This window comes from Gavia stellata, chromosome 2, assembly GCF_030936135.1.
Source record: "Gavia stellata isolate bGavSte3 chromosome 2, bGavSte3.hap2, whole genome shotgun sequence".
Classification (NCBI taxonomy): Eukaryota; Metazoa; Chordata; class Aves; order Gaviiformes; family Gaviidae; genus Gavia; species Gavia stellata.
The window spans coordinates 42,186,564-42,208,316 of record NC_082595.1 but is presented as its reverse complement, the minus strand read 5'-3'; the positions used below and the strand labels follow the sequence as shown (position 1 = coordinate 42,208,316).

The following is a 21,753-nucleotide window of genomic DNA, read 5'->3' as shown; positions in this document are numbered from 1 at the left end:
GACTTAATCTTGAATGGTTGACATTTTTTATTTATGTAAGTATCTTCTTTAGTTATGGATGAAAAGAAATTATCATTATGTGTCACTTTCCTACCTTCCATTTTTTCAATAAACATTCACCATACTACATGTTTTATTTAAATACTTTAATAAATAACATTTTCCTTCTAGTTTATAGAATCAGATTTGAGGCAGAAGTTGGAACATGCCAAAGAAATGTCAGAGACAGCAAAAGAGACACTTAAAGATTTCAATACTCGGAAGATGCAGTTACAGAAGTTTATTGATCAGATGACAGACTGGTTAACAAAAGTGGAAGAGACACTGTTAAGCTGTGCACGTAACCTGGATCCTGAAGCTCTAAATAAAGTGAAGGTTGGTGCTGAAGAAAATGAATATGCTTCTTCTTATGTAATCTTTGTTTTTTTACCAGAGTTTTTGCTAAGCATTATACTTAATTTTCATTTGATAAAAAATATTTATCTCTTGCACAGCTGCTAGAATATTAGCAAATAATACAGTAACACTCTTTAAGGAGTTCCACCAATGAAAAAAAGTTCAGATCTATTCACTTTATACAAACCTTTTAGAAAATTGTAATGAATAATATGGTCTTCGTTGTGACAAGAACTGGTTTTGTTACATTGAACTCTTCAGTCATTACTCCAGCATGTTTACAAGTTCATTGACTCCCTTGCAATATAAGTTACGAACGTATAACTCATCACAGTAAAAGACCCTGGACTGAACTCAATTTTAACATAAACTTCCACCTCAGAAGTCCTCGTCAGTCCTCATATATAGCAATTCTTTTGTCTGCATCCTAGAGCTCTCTTGATTGCATACAGTTATGCACATCATAACATTACAAACCAGATGGAGATTTTTTCAGCTTCAGCACATGTTGATGTTGATATACTAGCCAATTCAATTTTAATTTTCAAACAAATGGTCCTCTCTAGTCATTCAGAAGTCACACCAAATACCAGTGTCATAATGGATCTCACATGCACCTTCAGACTTTGCTGAAAATAACTATTGCTATTCAATATGCCTTGAAATTTATTTATTTTTTAATAGAGTAGTAAACCACACAAAACAGCATTTTCCACATTTCTCTGATGGCTCTTTAGTTTCAAGGATTCATCTCACTTGGAAAATTCAGGAAAAGTAATCCAGTACTTCTTCCCTTCATTGGGTCTAGGACTTGCAATAGACCATAGGAGGACAGAGCATATGGGGGGAGCAGGAATGCTTGAGGAAAAGAGAGGGCTCTTTTGTTTCTTTGCAAATGTCATATTTGTGTTGTAACTTCATTTTCAGGAAACACACAAAGATCTTCAGCTTCAGCAGAGCAGCATTGACTCGAGCCGTGACAAGCTCAACAGCCTGTGTCGCAAATATCATTCTGTAGAGCTGGAAACTCTTGGTGGCAGTGTCACTTCATTAATAAAGAAGTATGAAGCTGTGAATCAGCTCTGTTCCAGAACACAGACCAGCATGCAAGAGTCCTTGGAAAAACATTTCCTCCGTGAGTGTTCAGTTTTGTTAATATGAGCCGTTAGCCCACAGCTGTGAATCATTCTGGAGTCTGCCAGAGTTTCCAATGATGTCACTTGCAATTACAACTTTATTTTTGTATGGATCCTTTCAAAAAGTCCTGTTACCAAATGTTCATTTGATAACTGCTATGAAACAAAGCATTTTACAAAAACATAATTCAGCTTTAAACCCATAATATGCATGAAAGGCAAGCTCAGCTCTGGCTTTCTTCACTCTTAGTATACATCTCTATTGCATGCATACACTTTGTGTATTTGCCATAAAGAGATGTATATAACCAAGTGGAGATGTTTATAGTGTAAAAGTCCCCATCTGAAGTATTTCCTGGGCTCCCTGGATAGTCAGTGGAGAGAAATAGGAAACTTTAAATATTATATATTAAGATATTAATATAGATATTATCGAACATTAAATTGGGACATATAGACTAAAAATGCCTGTCTTTTACCATTGACTATAAAAGGGAGCCTAGTGTGACTGTTCAAATTTGGATCTTTACAGTGGAAACATCTAACTTTTTATGAAATGAATCCCACTCCCCAAGGTCATTGAAGGCAATGAGAATCATCCTGTTAGCTTTTACACACTGTTCCTGAAGGATAAAAGAATTGTGGAAGACAGCTGTATAGTATTGTGGATAATGCTGCTTCTTAAAAAAATATTCTCTTCTCTATACTTTTTTATTAAATAAGATTCTATGCAAGAATTCCAGGAATGGTTTTCTGGTGTGAAGGCTGTAGTAAAAGAATCATCTGACAGGTCTGGAGACAGCAAAGCTATAGAGGCAAAGCTACAGGACTTGCAGGTATAGTGAAAAAAATTAAAAAATAGTAATTAGGAATTTAACTATATGTATCCAATTATATCTCTAAAATAATTTGTAGATGCTATCATATTTATTGGTTTTGTTTCCAAAAAGGTAATGTAAGAATGGTTCAAGACAGCAATATGTACTGTAGAGGGAATACAGTGGAAACTGTTCACAGTTCTGAGGGATAAGAATTTAATTTCTGGAAGGTTTATGTGTAACTAAACTATTCTTGTTTCTGATTTTTAATCTTTTTTCCTTTTTTTGCCTTCTTTCCCTTTTCCTACTTTTTCTTACACTATTGCTTATTTGATCTTTCAGATTAACACTGATATGTCAAAGCTTATCTGTGTAGATCTTTGATGGGACAGAACAGAAATAGCAGACACCTACTGCAAACAGCCCTAACTCCTGAAACTTATAATATCTTCAGGACATGACTAAACTATCCAGAGAAAGACCCGACTAACTTGGGACCAAATAGGAAAATTGAGCTCTGTGAATTGTAGCACCACTTAATAAAATTTTATTTGAACTACCTGCTTAGAATTTTTTCCATGGCTAGATATGGCTCTCATCTTGTTGAGGAAATCTGACCACTTCTAATACAAATATTGCTTATCTTTAGTTATTAAATCTTGTATGTTTAAACGGTATTCTCTTATTACACAGAGCGTGCTGGATTCTGTTAGTGAGGGACAAAACAAGTTAGATGCTGCCTGCAAGGAAGGAGGAAGTTTGTGTGCTTGCTTACCCAAACCAGTTGTGAGCCAAATTCAGGAACAAATAGCAAAGGCTAACCAGAACTTCCAGGAATTCCTCAACCAGTGTCTGAATGATAAGAAGGCCCTGGAAGCTTGTGCCTCACACCTGGGAAGGTGAGTAATACCGGTAGTCCCAGATGGACTGCATGAAATTGTCTGGCGCAGAAATACAGAGCACAATTTGAAATTATTTCTAGTTATTCTAGTCCTGTTTGCTTTTTTCTTTGGAAATATTTAAGAGAAAATGAAGTTCTCTGCTAAAAACAAAGCAACAGATCTTGCTCCAAGGGTATTGATTTGGTTAAAGAAGGAAAAGTCAGGATCATATATGCGGAAGACCTGTGTAGTTCCTGCAATCCCAAATCAGAAGTTGGCATCTCAGTAATTTAAAGGCAATTTCCTGGAAGGAAAAGATGTAATGAATTTTTAAGTTCTGCCATGGGGTTTGAAGACAGTATGCTTTTTACACAGCATGCATCTGTCCTGTCCCATTCCAGATGGACATATTTCCTAAGGAGCTAATATAAAAACACTCTTAAATTATTACTTAGAGCTGGAATTTTGGGAGTTCAAATATTTTTAGGTACAACCAGATTCAAAACTGTTGCTAATTGAAAGTGAAGTTAGTATAGCAGTAATGGGTAAAACAGCAAGATGAGACGGTGTGCCTTCATGTAAGGAAAAGGTTTTCAAACTTAGGGCCAGAACTTGTTTTGCTGAGTTCTGAGCGCTCCAGACTCCCGTTACATTCTGTTGGAGAAACTGAAAGCACAACACCTCAGGTGTTTGTATTGGGTTTGCGTGGCAAGCTTTTGGTAGCGTGGGGGCTACAGGGGTGGCTTCTGTGAGAAGCTGCTAGAAGCTTGCCAATGTCCAATAGAGCCAATGCCAGCTGACTCCAAGACAGACCCACCGCTGGCCAAGGCTGAGTCCATCAGCAGTGGTGGTAGCACCTCTGTGATAACATATTTAAGAAAGGGGAAAACCAACTGTGCAACAGCAGCCGGAGAAGAGAGGAGTGAGAATATGCGAGAGAAACAACTCTGCAGACACCAAGGTCAGTGAAGAAGGAGGGGGAGGAGGTGCTCCAGGCACCGGAGCAGAGATTCCCCTGCAGCCCATGGCGAAGACTATGATGAAGCAGGCTGTCCCCCTGCAGCCCATGGAGGTCCACGGTGGAGCAGATATCCACCGGCAGCCTGTGGAGGACCCCATGCCGGAACAGGTGGATACCTGAAGGAGGCTGTGACCCTGTGGGAAGCCCATGCTGGAGCAGGCTCCTGGCAGGACCTGTGGACCCATGGAGAGGGGCCCATGCTGGACAGGTTTTCTGGAAGGACCTGTGACCCCATGGAAAGGAACCATGCTGGAGAAGTTCATGAAAAACTGTAGCCTGTGGGAAGGACCCACATTGGAGAAATTCATGGAGAACTGTCTCCCGTGGGAGGGATCCCACGATGGAGCAGGGGAAGAGTGTGAGGAGGAAGGAGTGGCAGAAACAACTTGTGATGAGCTGACCGCAACCCCGATTCCCCAACCCCCTGCACCGCTCAGGGTGGGGGAGGTAGAGAAAATTGGGAGTGAAGTTGAGCCCAGGAAGAAGGGAGGGGTGGGGGGAAGGTGTTTTTAAATTTTGGTTTTATTTCTCATTATCCTACTCTGATTTTGATTGGTAATAAATTAAACTAATTTCCCCAAGTCGAGTCTGTTTTGCCCGTGACAGTAATGGTGAGTGATCTCCCTGTCCTTATCTCGACCCATGGACCTTTTGTTATATTTTCTCTCCCCTGTCCAGCTGAGGAGGAGGAATGATAGAGTGGCTTTGGTGGACACCTGGCGTCCAGCCAGGGTCAACCCACCACAGTGCTGTAAGTGTAAATACTGACTAAAAGCCCGTTTTTACCCATTTTTTAATCTTAGATTAAATCATTATAAGGATTTGGAAAAAAGCTCTCTTTTTGTCTGCCTTTATTGAATCTAGTAATAAATGAAAGCACTGTCACTTTAAATTTTGGAGGCTTCTTTTCTCACTGTAGTTCCCATGATTTTGCTGGACATTTTTAGAGAGTTGCTGAATATTTTTAGATTACTAGTCACTGTGGTATTATGTTTTGTGTACAACTCCTATTCTCAAAGCATGAAATTGATACCTAGCTTTATTTTCCTGGTCTTGTGGATATTGAAAGAACTGAGTTAACTTCTTACTAACTTTATTCCACCTGAGAATTTTTTTTAAGGGAGTATTTATCTGTCCTGTAGCTTTGAAGATCAGCACAAGAAACTTGGCCTGTGGATACATGACATGGAAGAAAGAATAAGCACAGAAGCATTAGGGGAGAGCAAACAGCTTATTCCTGAGAAGAAAAAGGAGGTGCAGAAAGTGGAAAAGTTCCTGGAAGAGTTACTGAATTCAAGGTAGTATGAAATACATTTCCTAAAATACTCTCACTTTTTCCGGAGCTAAAGCAACAGTGAAACTAAACTGTTGGGGTAAAGTGTCTTTGTGAAAGATTAAGGTGTTGCAACAAGCTCTGTGAAGAGGCTGAATCCAGATACTACCAGCTTTAAGAAAACTGGAATTTGAAGCCAACTCCAAAATGTAATGTTGATATATTAGTCATTAAGAAAAGCTTATCTTTCTTCATTAATAAATGGAACCTGAAAAATATTATCTTAAAAAAAAAATCTTAAAAATATTGCTTGTAAAAATAAATCTTAAAAAATATTGATTGTAAAAGCAATAGTAAAATGACACTTATCATTATATCCATTTTAAAATCTTCTTTCCGTCCTGCAATACTCAGACCCAACCAGGTTAGCAGAATCCACTTTCCCGTATAGCTGACTTTATAAAAGAGCTCAAATAACATCCACATTGGCTGTGAAATCTTTCTAGAATTCAGACTTAGCCAATAGATGATGAAGTAATTGCCTTTTTTAGTACACTGTGGTTTTTCAAATTCTTTTTTTTATTATTAGGTTGGTGAAGACAGAACAGAAATAGTCAGTTATTCAAGCCTCACAGCATGCTAAAAGGAAACACCCAGTCTCTACCTATCCCCTTGAGACTGATGCAAGACATTTTGGACTGATGTAAATTCCCTGTAATCACAGGGTATCAGGAAGGGTGATCCAGCAGACTGAGATTAACTGAGGCTGTATAAACCCAGAATTTTAATCCCTTTTACTGACCCTCGTACTGAACCCTGAGTCAGTATCTAATCCTGGACAAATAGCCTAACCTTTCCATCATGCCTTCCTACCTGTCAAAGACTATAAACTTTTCAGAAGCTTTGACAGGTACAAAAAGGTAGCAGGTCATATAGAACTGGAAAGTCTGACAGCGCAGAAGAAAATTAAGTTAGCTTTTAATGTGCAACACAAAGATTTCAGTATGATCATTTTGTGCACCCAAAATCTGCAGGAAATGGCACTGTACACAAGTAAAGATATTAACCAATACACACTGCTTATATTTCCTTTCAGTCTCTCCCAGCTAATTTTTCTGTTAACTATGAACTCTATCACTGGTGGAGTAAGTGATTGTGTCAGCAACCTTCATAACATCTGACAGTTGCTATAATAATATCATATGCTTTCTGAAACTGATTTTCAGTCTCAATATCTTGTTTCAGGGAATCTTTTGATAAGCTGTCCCAAATGGCACAGACTTTAAATGAAGAAGGCCATGGTGCAGGGAGGGAAGTGCGTCTGGCCTCTCAACATCTCACCAATTATCAAAACATGGTCAAAACTGTCAAGGAGAAGCTGCGAACATGTCAGCTTGCACTGCAAGAGCATCTCACTTTGGAGGAGGCATTGCAGAATATGTGGTCATGGGTGAAAGAGGTTCAAGATAAACTGGCGTCATCAGAGAGCACTGTCGGTAGCAAAGCCACTCTGGAGAGACGACTGACACAAATTCAGGTAAAGAAGGATACAACTAGAGATTATGCATCAAGGTTAACATTGGGTGTGGACCACATCAGTGGAAAAGGAATTTTTTTTCTATTTTATTCTTTCTATGGTTATGAAGGAGAGATTAGAATTTAAGGTGTTCTTGACAAATTGGAAGGTGCAGTATGAAAAACAGGATGAAGTTTAATGGAGACAGGTGCCAGGTATTATATTTAATAAGGAATAATGAACTATGAAAATGTGTATTCAGGTCCAAAAAAAGCTTTCTAATGGAGGTGAAGCCTTGTAATAATTGACATAGAGAGGTTGTGATGTATCTGTCACAGGACGTCTTCAGGAACAGGTTAGATAAACATCTATTAGGAAGGTCATCAGTGTAGGAGATCCCGCCATGGGCTTTTTTGAGATTTCTTCTAGCTATGTGGTGCTGTCTTTCTGTACAGTGCTTGACTACTTGTTATCTACTGCAATGTGAGCAATATTTTAGGATGACCAGTGCAGTGAAATACCTGTAAGGCTGTGGGAAAAACTGCCGGATCACTTGCATATAGCAAGGGACAGGCACTTAGAAGAAAAGGCGCCGAGGAATTCATACTGGGCATGGCTATCAACCATAAATGAGCTCAGAGAAGAGTCAACAGCTGTCCACTGTTGAAAGAATAACAGCTTTCACCTCTCAGCAGGTTGCATTTGATATTTTGACTTACTTTGCCTCACAGGAGATCCTCTTACTCAAAGGTGATGGTGAAGTTAAGCTGAACATGGCCATTGGCAAAGCAGAACAAGCACTTAGAACCAGCAATGAGGAAGGACAAAAGATGATACAAACTGAGCTACAGACGCTGAAGGATGTATGGAACAACATCAGCAGCACCTCAGTGAACTGGCAGAGGTAAAACTCACTGGAAAACACAGGTCAGACCCTGCCATCTTTGCTTATAAAGAGTGGTACCTTACAGCACATATGAGTCCATTCATTCATTACTGGTACGCGAGGGAAAGTTGTATCATCAGAAAGAATCAAAATTGCCTGAAAAAAATACATCCTTCTATAAAAAAGATGAGCTGACTCTATCAGATGACTCAAATTTCATATGAGATGGTACTTGATGGTAATTTAAAAATAAATAGAAATCATACAAATTCATGCAGAGAAAAAGCTAGAAATGGCTTTCTGAGTTATTGAACCTGTAACTGGGCAGGACCAAGAACATCTGACATATTTATCTACCTTCTCCTTACAAAACTCTAGGAAGGTTTCTCAATTCTTTCATTGTTTTTAACTAAAAAACCCTCCTAATATCCACTCCAAATAATCTTTCTTGCAAATTAAGCTGATTTCTTCTTGTCTTAACCTCGGTAGAAATGGAAAGTTTTTCTTATTGCCTGTGTGAGACCATTTGATATATTTGAAGGCCTCCATCACCTCTGTTCTAGACAGACTGATGTTTCTCAGTACTAATACTTTCTGGACCTCTTTTATCCTTGTTTCTTTTTCAATAGATTGCAGATTATCACTAGTTTGTCTACATTTTTCTTAAAAGATAATAACTGAAAGTGGGCTGACCTCTTACTCTATTTGAGACCTTATTAATTCTGAATAGAGTACCAGTACTTTCCATTTCCTTCATACAACACTCTTCTTAATCCACTCTAGAAAGAGACTTTCCTTTCTTTGCAATAGTATCATATTGTTGAATTTTGTTTACTTTATCCTCTACTATCTCCAAATCCTTTTCCATAGTACTAAGCCTAGGCAGTTATCCCCAATTTTGTACTTGTATATCTGATTTCTCCTTCCTAAGGAAGGTATTATTTTCATCATTGAATTCCAACTTTTTAAAATTTCTTTTAAGAACATTTGACATTTAAATCCTATCATCCAAACTAGCTGCAGCTGCTCCCTGGTTGCTTTCATCTGTGGGTTTTACAAGCACTCTTCCAACATCCAAATCATTCCAGGATAGAAATGGACCCGTGGTGAACTTCTGCATGATCCTACTTCCTTAGTTCCCTAATGAAAACAAAGTTTTCCCTGCATCAGAAAACTCATAGATCTGCAACAGAAAGGTCATAGATCTCTATTTTAGGTAATCTGAGTGCTAGAGTACCTGGGTGCTAAATATCAGCTGTCAATGGTGGGAGTCATGATATAGGTAAATTGGAGTTTTTCAATTGAAAGCAGTGCCACTTTCTTACTTATTCCAAAATTGTAATACAATTAGATGTAGAAAATTATAATGGGCTGCCTTTAAGATTTTGCTCTAATTTCACCCAATTTTTGTCATAAAATATTATTTAGATTAGGCTAGACCATTACATTTTGAATTAAATCCTTATCACATTCATGTCTATCATTAAGTCTAGTGGAATGAGAATTACATTCCTCAACACAAATCCCAGAGAAATATGGTGATCTGCTAGGAGGAGCAATATATAACAGAGGAGAGTATTTCTTATAAATTGTAAATGGGACTACATAGAATTGATTTGTTCTTCCAAAACTTACCAGAATATGTCTTAATTATCAATAATTTCATAGGCTGCTGGATATGTTATTACTCTGATCATAAAGAACTCCAGTAATGCTCTGTATTTTATTTTGCTGAACAGACACTGAAATGGGCTTTTCATTAGTCCAAGACAGACAGATTGCTCATGTAACCTGTGATAGGGAAGCAGTTATATCAGGTTATACACAGAAAGAACACAGAAATTCTAGAATAGCTTGGATGTAAGTTGACATAGAAAACTAAAGCAAGATGGGGGAAAAAGCATATTTTGAACTTATTATACATGGCTACAGACAGTGTAACAATTAAGGTATAAGCAAGCTCTTTTTTTTCAGACCTTTCAAAAGTTCTAATCTGTACTGTGTATGTTTCTTTCAATGTAAGCTGCCTAGAGTCTGTCATTAGCCAGTGGAATGAATATCTGGAAAGGAAAAACCAGCTGGAGCAGTGGTTAGAGAAATTGGGTCACAAAGTGGAACAGCCTTTAAAACCACAGATTGGTCTGAAGGAGAAGTTTGCTCAGCTGGACCACTTCCAGGCTATTGTTTCTGAGATAGAGGATCACGCTGGTGATTTACAGCAACTCATTGAAAAAGCTGTGGAACTGCATGAAAAAACAGAGGATGATTCTTTTGGAGAAGCAGCTCAAGAAGAACTAAAAAGACAGGTTAATGACATCACAACTGTAGCCAAGGTAAGATAAAGGCAAAGGCCTCCGTTTCAAGTAAAATGTTTAAATACCTGTATATAAGACTAAAATTTTGATTTTCATAATTTTTTAGTAACTAAAGGATTGACTGTGTTTGAATAGTCTTGCCTTTTTTTGTGGTTGAGTAAAACAAAAAAATTGGATGTAGTTTGCTAAAATTCACTGGAATGCAAAGAAGCGGTTGGGAGTTGTAACTGGTACGGTTACAATTTTTGAACAGTGAAGGGTATATATTATATTCCTAGTTTCATATATACAACAATATTTCTGGCGTTCTTCTAGATTTATTTTCATCTAATTCTTTCTCATTCATTCCTAGGACTTTTTTTTTAACCTAGAAAGGAAAGAATGAAATGCCTCCCTGAGCAGAAAACGTGTTGTCAGAAAGAGAAATCCTATTATCAGAAAGATAAATGCCCATATTTTGTGGTATTTCAAGCCACTAAGCACTGCACATGCTATACAGGTATTCTGTTTGGTTTCTAAGGAAGGATATGTGAGCTCATTGAGACCTTCTGCCAACCAGATCATGACAGTGACACTATCTCTGAGTTACAATCTCCACCTTCTCAGCTAATGGGAAAGTTTGCATCAGGAAGAGGCCACATAGTATCAGGCTAATGTGAGATTGAAGTAAACACTGTATGAAAATTCAGTAATCTGATGGAAGTGTGATTTGAGTTTTCATGTACTGAGAATAGACCTGATAGTCTATAGAAGAAAGAGTACCAAAAGCAAAAAAATAAGTGGAAGATCTAACAAATTATCTGTTAGGAAAAATGTTAAATCTACGGCATATGAATTTACTTCTTTAGTAAAAATCTGCATTTTTCTTACTAAACTTGATAAAGGAAAGTCATTATGTGGAATCATGCAGTTTGGGTTTGGATTTGCTTTTTTTATTTGTGGGATAAGATATACTATTATTGTCATTGCTTTATTGCTTTAAACATAGACCACAGATATTCTAGCCCTTTCAGATGTATCTAGTCTGTAATTACCATCTATTCACACGCTCTTGTTTTTATGATGAACTTCTGCTCTCTTTTTTCTAATGGATATAATATGAACCTGTTTTCCAGAGAATCAGTGCAGTTTCATCCTCGTATAACTCCACTTCTTTCAGCTGCTGACTCACTCAATACAATGCTTTTAAATTCATGTGAAAACAGTATCATAAGCGAGCATGGCAGTGTTCTCCTAAAATCAATACACATCTATAAATTTAATTTCTTAAGCAAGAAAGACAGCTTTACAGTCTTTCCCTTGGAAGAGAACAGCACTAACTGCAATTGGTAGAAGCCATTGCCACGAAAAGAGACCAACTGAAGTTGCACTTTGCCTCCACTCTCCCCCTCTACTGGTGCTATATTTTGGTGTGAGCAGAGTAAACAGGGGTGTGTGGTTGCCTTTGCTGGGGCAATTTTACTTCACTAGGAAGCTATCTATTTTGATTAGAGTCAGGCACATGTGGACATTTTCTTACTCTGTTGTTACATAAAATGGATTAAGATGTATAAACTTTGAGGATTTACTTTAGGTCATCTTTGTTCAGCTAGTAAGCATCCATTGTCTAGTTGGTGTGACACATTCTGAGAAATTATGATGATTATTTTCAGAGAGAACAGTAGGGCTTATTAATCTAACTTAATTTGTAAAAGCATTAGTTGAATGTTGAGTTAGTAAAAATTAGAAATAACTGGAGTTTAATTCATAAGTGGTTTAGTTTGAAACTGGTTTAAGGACACTTAGATCTAGATCAGAGTATCCACACAGGACTAAAAAGCTATTTGATTATCTCAGTTCACTTTCGGTTAGTTTTGATAAAGATTCCTGAGTGTTAGCTCACAAGAATATTAGAACAAATCTACTCAGTTAGACCAAAGGCAAATCTAGACCAGTACACTATTTCACCTTTTCATAGTAAGGTAAGCTGTCCCCCCTTTAAGCTTACATTAACAAGCTAAGGTAGAGCCATGAAGCTGTCATACATCTGTGTCAGGGAAAGCGTCCTCCAGGGCTGCAAGGCAGGTGGCCGGGGACAGCCACCACTTCTGATCTGATGATTAAAATGGGACTCAGCACCTTAAGAACCTTTTGCACTTTTGAACAGCAGAAGACCTCCTTTGTGGTCTTTGTATGGGACATCTCTCTGACTCTGCTTAGCATTTATAGAGACTTGGTGCTTCTAAATAAGAGCTATGTTCCTGGCAGCATGCTGCTCCCTGGGAGGACTCATGGATGATCTGTAAGACCCTCTCCAGGGGCTACAGGGAAAAGCATGCCAGAGTTGCACAGCTGCAGCTTTGACATCTATTAAACAATACATTTTGTGTTAAAGGATGTGTTAAAGTACATTTTTGCATACATTTTCAGAAGGCTTCTTCATCTTTTGCTCCAGCGGAACACACCTGTGCAGACCAACCTAAACAAAACCTTGTGCAGTGTAGCACTGTGTTCCGCTGCTATAAGCTGTGCTCTGTTCAGCATTCAAATGGATGCTATAGAGTCAGACCAGCACTCTATACCACTGCATGCTTAAAGCACTTTAATGGTATTTTTTTTTTCCCGTCTGAATGATAGGAGAAAATGAGGAAAGTGGAAGATATTGTGAAGGATCATTTGCTATACCTTGATGCTGTGCATGAATTCACAGACTGGCTCCATTCTGCAAAGGAAGAGCTGCACCGCTGGTCAGATGCCTCTGGAGATATAGCAACCATACAGAAAAAGCTGGCCAAAATCAATGTAAGACACGTTAGCTTTCATGTTTTCATCCACAATTCACATCCTATGTTCTAAAACAGTCCAGAGCTAAAAAGTTGTGGGATCTTGCTCTTTGCGTATTTGAAACGGTGATTACATTTCAGTGAGCTGAAAGCAAGCTTTCTAAGCTATGTTTTGTTTTTGCCTCCCTTCCGATATTAAAATGATGGAGTAAAAGTACAGTCAGACGTGAGTTAGCCACAGCACACATGGAAACAATTTGCAAGAGCGGAAGCCCAGTGGCATCACAGAAGAATGTGGCTTAGCTGATTAATGAATACTGCACTGTCCTCATCCCTGAATATGCTTTCTCCATGAGCAGAGCTGTCTGAATCAAAGTCAGAAACAAACTTTCCTGATTTGCATGAAATGGAGATGCATAAAGCAGTGCAAGGATTATTCTCCCCAAACACGGTAGAAATCTATCCGTTGCCTCCTGTGTATACCCTCTTCCTCACCCTGGCACCCATTCCTAGGCATTTGAGTCCCTACGCAAGTTACGTATTCCTGAATGCAACATTAAAGCAGACTGCATGTTTTGCCAGTGCCTGATGTTCACCTTCAGATACTCATGCTAGCAACATTCTACTCTGCTCCTAAACATGAGAGAGGGGGCCAGTGAACAGACTACTAGATGAAGATTCAGGATACCGAGATCAAATTACAGATTTGTTGTATGCTCTTGGATAGTTTTCAGTCTCCTTTGTGCTCAAACTCCCCAGCTATAAAATGGGGAAGGGAGGAGATAGTAGTTTCTAGCTCGTGAGACTAAGAAGAGAATAAATAACATCACGCTGGCATGCAGTGTTTGGGGTGATATTTATATTGTCCAGATTCTTAAACTGAAAACTCCCCCATATTCCCTTGTAGCATGTGTGAGATTGAAATAGGAAACTGTAGAAAGAATTCACTTCTGAAAAAAAAAAAAGAAAAAAGTCATGTGCAACCAATTATGGCACATCACAGATCACGGGTAGGCTGTAAAATGCTTTTTCTGAGCAGCACGGTTGTGTTTTTAAACCTGCTATGAGCAGCTACATACCAGTGTTTCTTCTGTAAAAGATCACAACGAAGTTACTATTTTCCGCATCTTAACCTAAACAATGTTTTCAGTGTCTAAAAGAAGTTCTTTCTCCCCTAAGCTTATGAACGTTTCAGAATCACTCTTTAACCAAGCTACAGCCCGCACCCTCTCTTGACTGCCTTCCGTTTGCGCCCGTCCTCCGGCGGGGTTTTGCCGCCCTGCGCGCAGCCCGCCTGCCGCGAAAGCGCCGCTGCTGCCGAGGCCGCTGCTGGGCGCAGGGCGCGCCCCGCCGAGCGCTGCCCCCGCCCCGCCGCGCGCTGCCCCCCGCTTGGGCCGCCCCCCCCGGCGGTGGCGGTGGCAGCGGCGGCTCTGCGGGTTACCATGGCAATGTCGCCTTGCAGGAGCTGGTAGAGTCCCGCCAGGTCGGCGCGGGCCGCCTCGGCCGGGTGGAGACGCTGGCTCCCGCCGCGAAGCGCAGCACGGCTGCCGGCGGGTGCCAGCTCCTGGCCGCCGAGATGCAGGCGCTGCAGTCGGACTGGAAGCAGTGGGAAGAGAGCGCCTTCCGGAGCCAAAGCAGCCTGCAGGATGTGCTAAGCCAGATGGCCCTGTCGGAGCGGGAGTTCGCGGAGCAGGTCGCGCAGCTGGAGGAGGCCGTGCAGCGGTTCGGCGGGCTGCTGGCCGCCTGGTCGCGGAGCCTGGCCCCCCTCGACAGCCGGCACACCGACGCCGAGGTCGTGGAAAGCTGGCGCCAGGAGAAAGTAAGGTCCCATCTCTCTTTCCTAGCAGCTTTTCGGTTGGAAGTGTTTAGTGACTGTGGGCAGAAAACTTCTGCCAAGCGGGACTATCAAGTAGAAAATAATAAAATGTCTTTGGGAAAAATATCTCCATGAAATCCCAACTTTCCAAACTTTTTTTGTAACTGTAATCAAGCAAGTACTCAGTCAAGCAAGCAGTGTTTGCAGAAGACGTTTCTCTCCTTGGCCTCTGCTGTACTAGGCTAAGCAAATGCTGCCCAGATCTTAGATGTTAAAAACAGGGCTTGCCTCTGAGAAAGTGCAGGAGCTAGCGCACCAGCTTCGGACTTCTCTTCCAAGTTGCTCAGTGTTTCACGCCAGAGTAGCACTTGATCGGGGAAATGTGAAGCATTTCCCTAAAAGCCATGTAGCAACTGGAGCCATTTCTTACTTACAATTTGTCAGGAGTGTTTTGAGCTTATACTTCCCATTTCTTGAAATATCCTTTATATTATGCATGTTGAGATCTTGTCCAATATTTAAAGAAGTTGCACTGGAAACTGGTATACTTGCTAATTTCTTTGCTATGGAATGCAGTGAAATTTAGAGAAATAGAGAGGTTGTTTCTGTTCCTGATTGTCTTCTAGCAAAAAATTCCACATGTATTTATCACACATGCACACATTATATATAAATACATATATTCACAACAATCAAGATATATGTTTGTATTTGTCTTGACTACTGTGAATCACAGATGTTGAGAAAAGATGCAGACTATTTCCCTTTCAGGGTAGTGTTGCAATAAAGCAGTTTCAGTAAAGGAAGAGAGGTGTGTGATGCCTGCTTTCTGACCCCTTGACTGAAGAAATACTCAAAAATCCCAGAACACCTTCTTTTTGAACTGAGATTGTAAATATCCTCCTCCAATGTCTGTGCCAAGTTATTTCTGTGGTTTCCCCTTTCACAGAATTACCTGACACAGATTTATGGAACCTGCTTGCTTGAGTGCCAGTATGTACCCGTAGGAGTAACAAAGCTGACATTACGCTGGAGCAAGTAATGGTACAAATAAGCAAAGGCTTCCATGTTTGTATGTTTTTAAAAAGGAAAAGGAAGACATGGAATTGTCATCAACATACAGCAACAGTTACCAGATATTTTTTATTTTATAAATGGTGAAGTACTAAATTCAAAGGATATTGCTTTTATTAGTAGTATATATACTGTGTAGATACTGTAGATCTATGTAACAACACTTTATTTAGACAGTTGTAAACTTTGACTAATGAAGAAAATGCAGAGGAAGCTCAAGGCTTACTATGCACAGCCCTACTATGTAATTTTATTTATATTTAGAGGAAATGTGACAGTAATCCTTCCATTTCTGGACCCCAGGGATAGGTCCTATTGTGAATGTAAAATAGCACTGCAGCTTTCCATTTCCATTGTCTCACAGTGATTCTGTTGCCATGTAAGCCAAGGCCACGGATCAAAAATGCATTTCCTAATTCTCAGAATTAGAAAGCTCATACTGTTATTCTGTTATACTCAAGCTCTGTTCCTTTAGGTATGTGCAACATAAGAGCAACAGATCTTGCACTTGGAATTCAGCAAATTATTTTGGGAATTGCCAGATTCAAAATTAAATCTAAGTGGCTGTTTCTGTATGGAAAAATGCCATAGTTACATGTACCCTGTTTTACAAGTTAATGTTCCAGTTTGTTAATGGATTATGCCTAAGGCTGTGTGTCATCAGAATAATCTTTTAGTAGTTATTGAGGTAGGTTATTTGAAGCTGAAAAATTTCATTGAAAACAGACAATTCTAACCCTGTGCTACTCTTTGGACCTGTTTTCTTTACCCAAAAAAAAAAAAAAAAAGTATTTCATTATGGTGATTCCTGCCCTACACAATTTGTGACATCCTGTGTTTAAGTAACGGCCATTGTGTTGTTATTCCTAATGCTTTCAAAAAAGTCCTGTGTGTAGTTTAACATGATGTAGGATAAACAAAAAGTAGTTAGTTTACGTTTTTTTCCTAAGTGTTATTGCTGTTACATAATTACTTTATTCGAATGCTACTTTATATGGCATCAAAACAAACTGGCAGTGTGACTATTTCAAGTATCTTTTAATTATGGCTGAACAGATTTCTGGTGTGTGAGTGACTCAAAGCAGATAAAGTCCATGGTACAAATGTGAATAATGTAAATCAGAGGAGTCCTGAAAATCTGCTGCAGCAAAATATTTTTTTTTATACTCACAAGCACGCATGAAAGTTTGTACACAGAATACATCTGAAATATCTCTAGACTTAATTTTACAGGGATTCCCTGTGATCCATAAATGCAAACAGATTTCAGTAATGTTAATATAATCAAGCTGTGATTATGGTCTAAGCCACTGTTATTCATAGCCAACGCATGCTTGTAGTTTTATTTTTCTCAAAATGGATTGTTGTGGTTTTTTTCTTCCTGGCAGTTCAGGTATTACAAAGAAGCAATATATCTCTCATTTTTTTTTAACTTGCTCAGAAATGCACAGTATAGATCTTAAAAAATTAATTTCACAGCTCTGCAGACTTTTTCAGGAAAAGGGATATGAAGCACACAGTTGCTTGTGGGCAGCAGACACATGAGCTGAATCCCTGGATTTTGTCCATTTGCTCTTCTTACTACATCTGTTGATTGCCTTGCTAGACCCTTGCTAATATTTCTTCTTACTTTTGATTTACATAAAGGGATATCTATTTATTGCAGAGATAGTTAATACTTTACAGTGAAATATCTACTCAGTGAGTGTTTTTATCTCTGTAATGTAAATTGTGATATTTTGAAAACCTTCTGCTTATATTTTCATGTACATCATTTGTACATTTCCTGAACATTCAATTTTGTGCTGAGAGATTATTACAGACTGTTTACTATGTATATTTTCAATCATCCTTTTTTTATATATTCAGAAACATGATTTGGGGACTTCCTTGTCCCACTTCCATGTCCCTGTTCAGATCTGTCTTCACTTTCATATGATCTGTTTCTTAAGTTTATATTGTACATTTCTTCCAGACTGGCACTTAGGTTTAGCCAAACTAATATATACATGCCAAACATTCCGCCTGCCTGCACTGCAGAACCTGTGCTGTGGTGAATGTAACTAGCTAGAAGATTGTCTTTTCTCCCTGGTAGTTTAAGAGGAATGCCTGAAGAATTTAGTTTCTAGTGAGACAAGGAGCCAAGTCTGCACTGCACATTATGCCAGAGTAGCTGGTGGGATTCTGCAGTGGAGATGCTGTGGATGTCAACAAGGACTGTTTTTGTTGGAGGGGTTATCACACCTCTCCCAGTGACATAAGCTAAGCCAATAAAAGCAATTTTTTTGTTGGTTTAGCTGTCTCCAAAGCAAAGTCTTCCCAGTGCAGCAATGACAGGCAGTAACCCATTTACTCTCAGAGAATTGTGAGCAGCTGTACTTTTACGTTATGAAGCCCTCTGTGAAAGAGTTGAAGCTGTTAAAAGCTTTGTGCATAAATTAATTTTTTGGATACAGCTCCAAACAGTTTTTATTGAACATGCTAAACTCAAGCGAACAGGCTAATTATATTTATACAAACATATATTATTTGCTATTCCCTAATTGTGTGTACTTTTATCTGTATACAGACAACACTATAGCTTATTTATTAAAATGAAATTTATACCTTAAACTGTTCTTCGAGAACATTTTGAACTAAGAAAGTTGATGCTTCCAGAAATTTGGTCTCTAGAAGCTCATAATTTCAAATAAGCTTCCATAGGTTTGACTGCTAAAATACTCTTGAAGGTGAATGTGCATAGATCATAAATGAAGTTGAATTTAAATTCTGATAAATTTTGATTCAAAAGATTTTTTTTTTTTTTGTAAATTTACTCACCAATATTGTTCATTTGTTTTGTTTTAACAGGAAACATTGGATGCTCTGGTAAAGTCTGAACATATGACAGATGAGATCAAAACTCAGTTAAATGATCTGTGTAGATTTTCCAGAGATTTGAGTACTCATTCTGCAAAAGTTTCAGGGTTGATTAAGGAGTATAACAGGTACACGTTCATCTTGTTTATAGTTAATCAATCCTCGGGGGGGGGGGGGGGGGGGCGGGGCGCATGAGCTGTCTTTTAGGGAGCCACTAATTAGAATTTTAGAATTAGAAACAGAGGTATACAATGGTTAGAATAATAATTTTTATTTTGGTGTCAGTAGAGGTTGTAAAAAGTAGTGATTTGGGTTTTTTTTCCTAAAAGTCAGACTATGCCACTAAATGCAGCTGAAACAAATGTATATCCACACCTGACCTATTACAGGAAGAATCCTTATAAGAAGCTGTGAGGTAGCACGATGGCTTATTTGTCTGAAGGAGGAACAAGCTATACTAGCTATTTAAGATCTTTTTCTTAATTTTGTCCTTCGGTTTACTCTTATTTGACTGGTCGGTTCCCTGAAACAGGGGAGCTAGCATTTGCTTGCTTTCTTGCTTTCTCTCAGGTCACTGCAGCTGGTTTATTTGGGAGTATGACACATGTGTTTCAGACACAAGATTCTGTTGTCTCTTGCAGGGGGTTATAGCTTTTGGCTTCTGTAGCTGCAGAAGAAGGGTGTGATGACCCAGATTGATCAATTCGAAGGTTACAAACCTAACTGAGCCACAGAAGTTAGAACTGTAATCACTGTAGTTCCGCGTCCTGTCCCTAGAGAGGGAAAGGGGCTTGCAGAAACTGTTCATGCTTAGATGCGCTGAATCACTCTCTGGAAACACTTATACCTGTCATATCTGTGACAGTTATGTCCCAATTTACATGCTTCATTTCTAAGGAACTGAAAGCTTCTAATGGATTTCCTGGTGCTTAAAGTTGGTAGGAGGAATCCAGGTTAACCTAACCTTACCATTGTATTTCAGAGAACTAAGTAATAGCATTGTCACCTAACAGAATCCTGCCTTCCCTCCCTCGCTCCCTCCCTCCCTCGCTCTCTTCTGCTTCCCTGATGTGATAAACCCAGCCTCTGCCTGCAAGCTTCAAAAGGATGTCAAAGCAAAGAGCACATCTTGCAGCAAAGATTTCGGACGGCTTTCAGGGACTTCCAGCAGTGGCTGATCAATGCAAAAGTTACCACAGCCAAATGCTTTGACGTGCCTCAAAATATCAGTGAAATTTCAGCAAGTCTGCAGAAAATACAGGTAACTCTATAGCTGTAAAATACTAGTCTATGGGAGAACTGATCAGTTTCATATAAAGGTCAGACCGAATTGTTTGGTAAATTGCTATTTTTTGTTAATGTTGTTATTATCAACACTAAAGGTGACTAATTGCAAGGAAATAAACACTTTTTTTTTCTTTTTTAATGTAGTTTGTTTAGTTTCATTGTTGGGCTACAGTTTGTGTGTAGTCTTTGTCTCTCATAGTAGTTTTCCTTGTTTGTTTCTCTTTTACAATAGGAAAAAATGTTTTTAAAGTAGGAGAGTACTGTAAAATCAGAATATCAGAATCGGGACTTAGCGCCTGGAATTATTTCAAAGTTATGTAAATATTTTTCCTCATATATGAAAGTAGAGCCCTTAGTGCAAGAACAGAGTTAAAATGTATGCAGTGCGAGCAGGCATTTAAAAAGTATATTTTACACATAAAGCTAAAACAAGCCCCAACAACTGTGGAAAGGAATGCCAATTAAAGTTTATTTTAATAAAGCAAGTGAAAGAAATACTTTTATGAATAGAATATAACTATAATTTTAACTGAAAATAACAAAATGATAATTACCTAATGAGACTGTTAAGCCTTCAGTTAGATAGTAGAACAGAAGAAATTCGTATCAGTTTCTCAGAAAATACCAAAATCCAAGTCACTTCCTCCTCCTTTTGGTTAATTCACTTTCACTTGCATAAATGGTTTACCTAAAAGCATAAACAATACTGTATTAATATATCAAATCTTTGACTACCACAAAATGAGAATATGTTTAGAAGAAATATCGGGGGAAAAATCCTAGTATGTTTTGACATTAAATATAAGAGTTTTAGCAAGGTTGGGTTTTGGTTTTTTGGTTTTTTTTCAATAGTGGTAAGATTTTTTTTTTCTTTATCACTGCAGCTCCTTCATAGCATAAGACCTTACTTTGTTCTCTTCCTCCCTGAAAGCTGCTTTATATGAAATAAACTTTTTCTGACATGTAGTAACTGCTTTAGGACTTCTAGAGGTAACCTGTATAAACTTAAAATTTTATTTTTGTTAAAAGTTAATGTTCTGTCTGTTCGCACATTTGACATCATTAAGTCACAAGGCAATTATATCTTTGATTTTAATATAGCCAGAACTTGAACCAAGTATCTCAAAGCTAGCAGACCCTTTGCCTTCTCTACTAAGAGCTCTAGTGTAACACAGAATCAGAACCTGACTTAGTAAATTTTGTATCAAGCCTGTTACTTCTGAATGTGGATGTAACCTTATGACTATGGTTATAAAACTATTTGTGTATCACATAATCATGATAGTAACAGTTTAAAATATTGATATTTAAGACTGCTAAATTCCTTTGAGTCCTAAATACTCACAAAGTCTTTTAATCATTACAAGGTATAAGAACATTATCCCAGTACATTTGAATTTAAAAATCTGGCTGTTTCCTTACACTTCTCTATAGTTCTTGCACATGCATTTTTCCATACACTTCTTGCACATCAGCATTGTGCCAGATTTCCGTGAAGAAAAATACTTTCAAAGGGGGAAGGTAAATTAAGGATGCAGAGGGACAAATCACACAGCTTAGACATTGCTCAGAGTCTAAGCGTCAGCCCACACCCCCACACACTTGAAGTCCAGTGTGGCTGTCACCTGTGGGCAAGGCTGCAGTCCTGCATGTGCCTCAGAGTAGGGCCCGTCTCCTGCTATTACCTCTGCCAGGATACTGGTTCTCTGAAAT

The 21,753-nt window shown here is 38.6% G+C and overlaps 1 protein-coding gene across 1 annotated transcript in view; it reads left to right on the top strand.

The window, feature by feature from the left end:
• LOC104264024 (nesprin-1-like) overlaps nucleotides 1-21,753 on the top strand; it is a 231,113-nt gene that overhangs the window by 92,307 nt on the left and 117,053 nt on the right. The window contains exons 44-55 of the mRNA XM_059828180.1: nucleotides 172-375; nucleotides 1,324-1,531; nucleotides 2,256-2,368; nucleotides 3,044-3,249; nucleotides 5,395-5,550; nucleotides 6,771-7,062; nucleotides 7,773-7,945; nucleotides 9,951-10,260; nucleotides 12,859-13,023; nucleotides 14,467-14,823; nucleotides 18,745-18,881; nucleotides 19,837-20,014. Of these exons, the coding sequence (XP_059684163.1) occupies nucleotides 172-375; nucleotides 1,324-1,531; nucleotides 2,256-2,368; nucleotides 3,044-3,249; nucleotides 5,395-5,550; nucleotides 6,771-7,062; nucleotides 7,773-7,945; nucleotides 9,951-10,260; nucleotides 12,859-13,023; nucleotides 14,467-14,823; nucleotides 18,745-18,881; nucleotides 19,837-20,014 (2,499 nt within the window). The remainder of the gene's footprint in view (nucleotides 1-171; nucleotides 376-1,323; nucleotides 1,532-2,255; nucleotides 2,369-3,043; nucleotides 3,250-5,394; nucleotides 5,551-6,770; nucleotides 7,063-7,772; nucleotides 7,946-9,950; nucleotides 10,261-12,858; nucleotides 13,024-14,466; nucleotides 14,824-18,744; nucleotides 18,882-19,836; nucleotides 20,015-21,753) is intronic.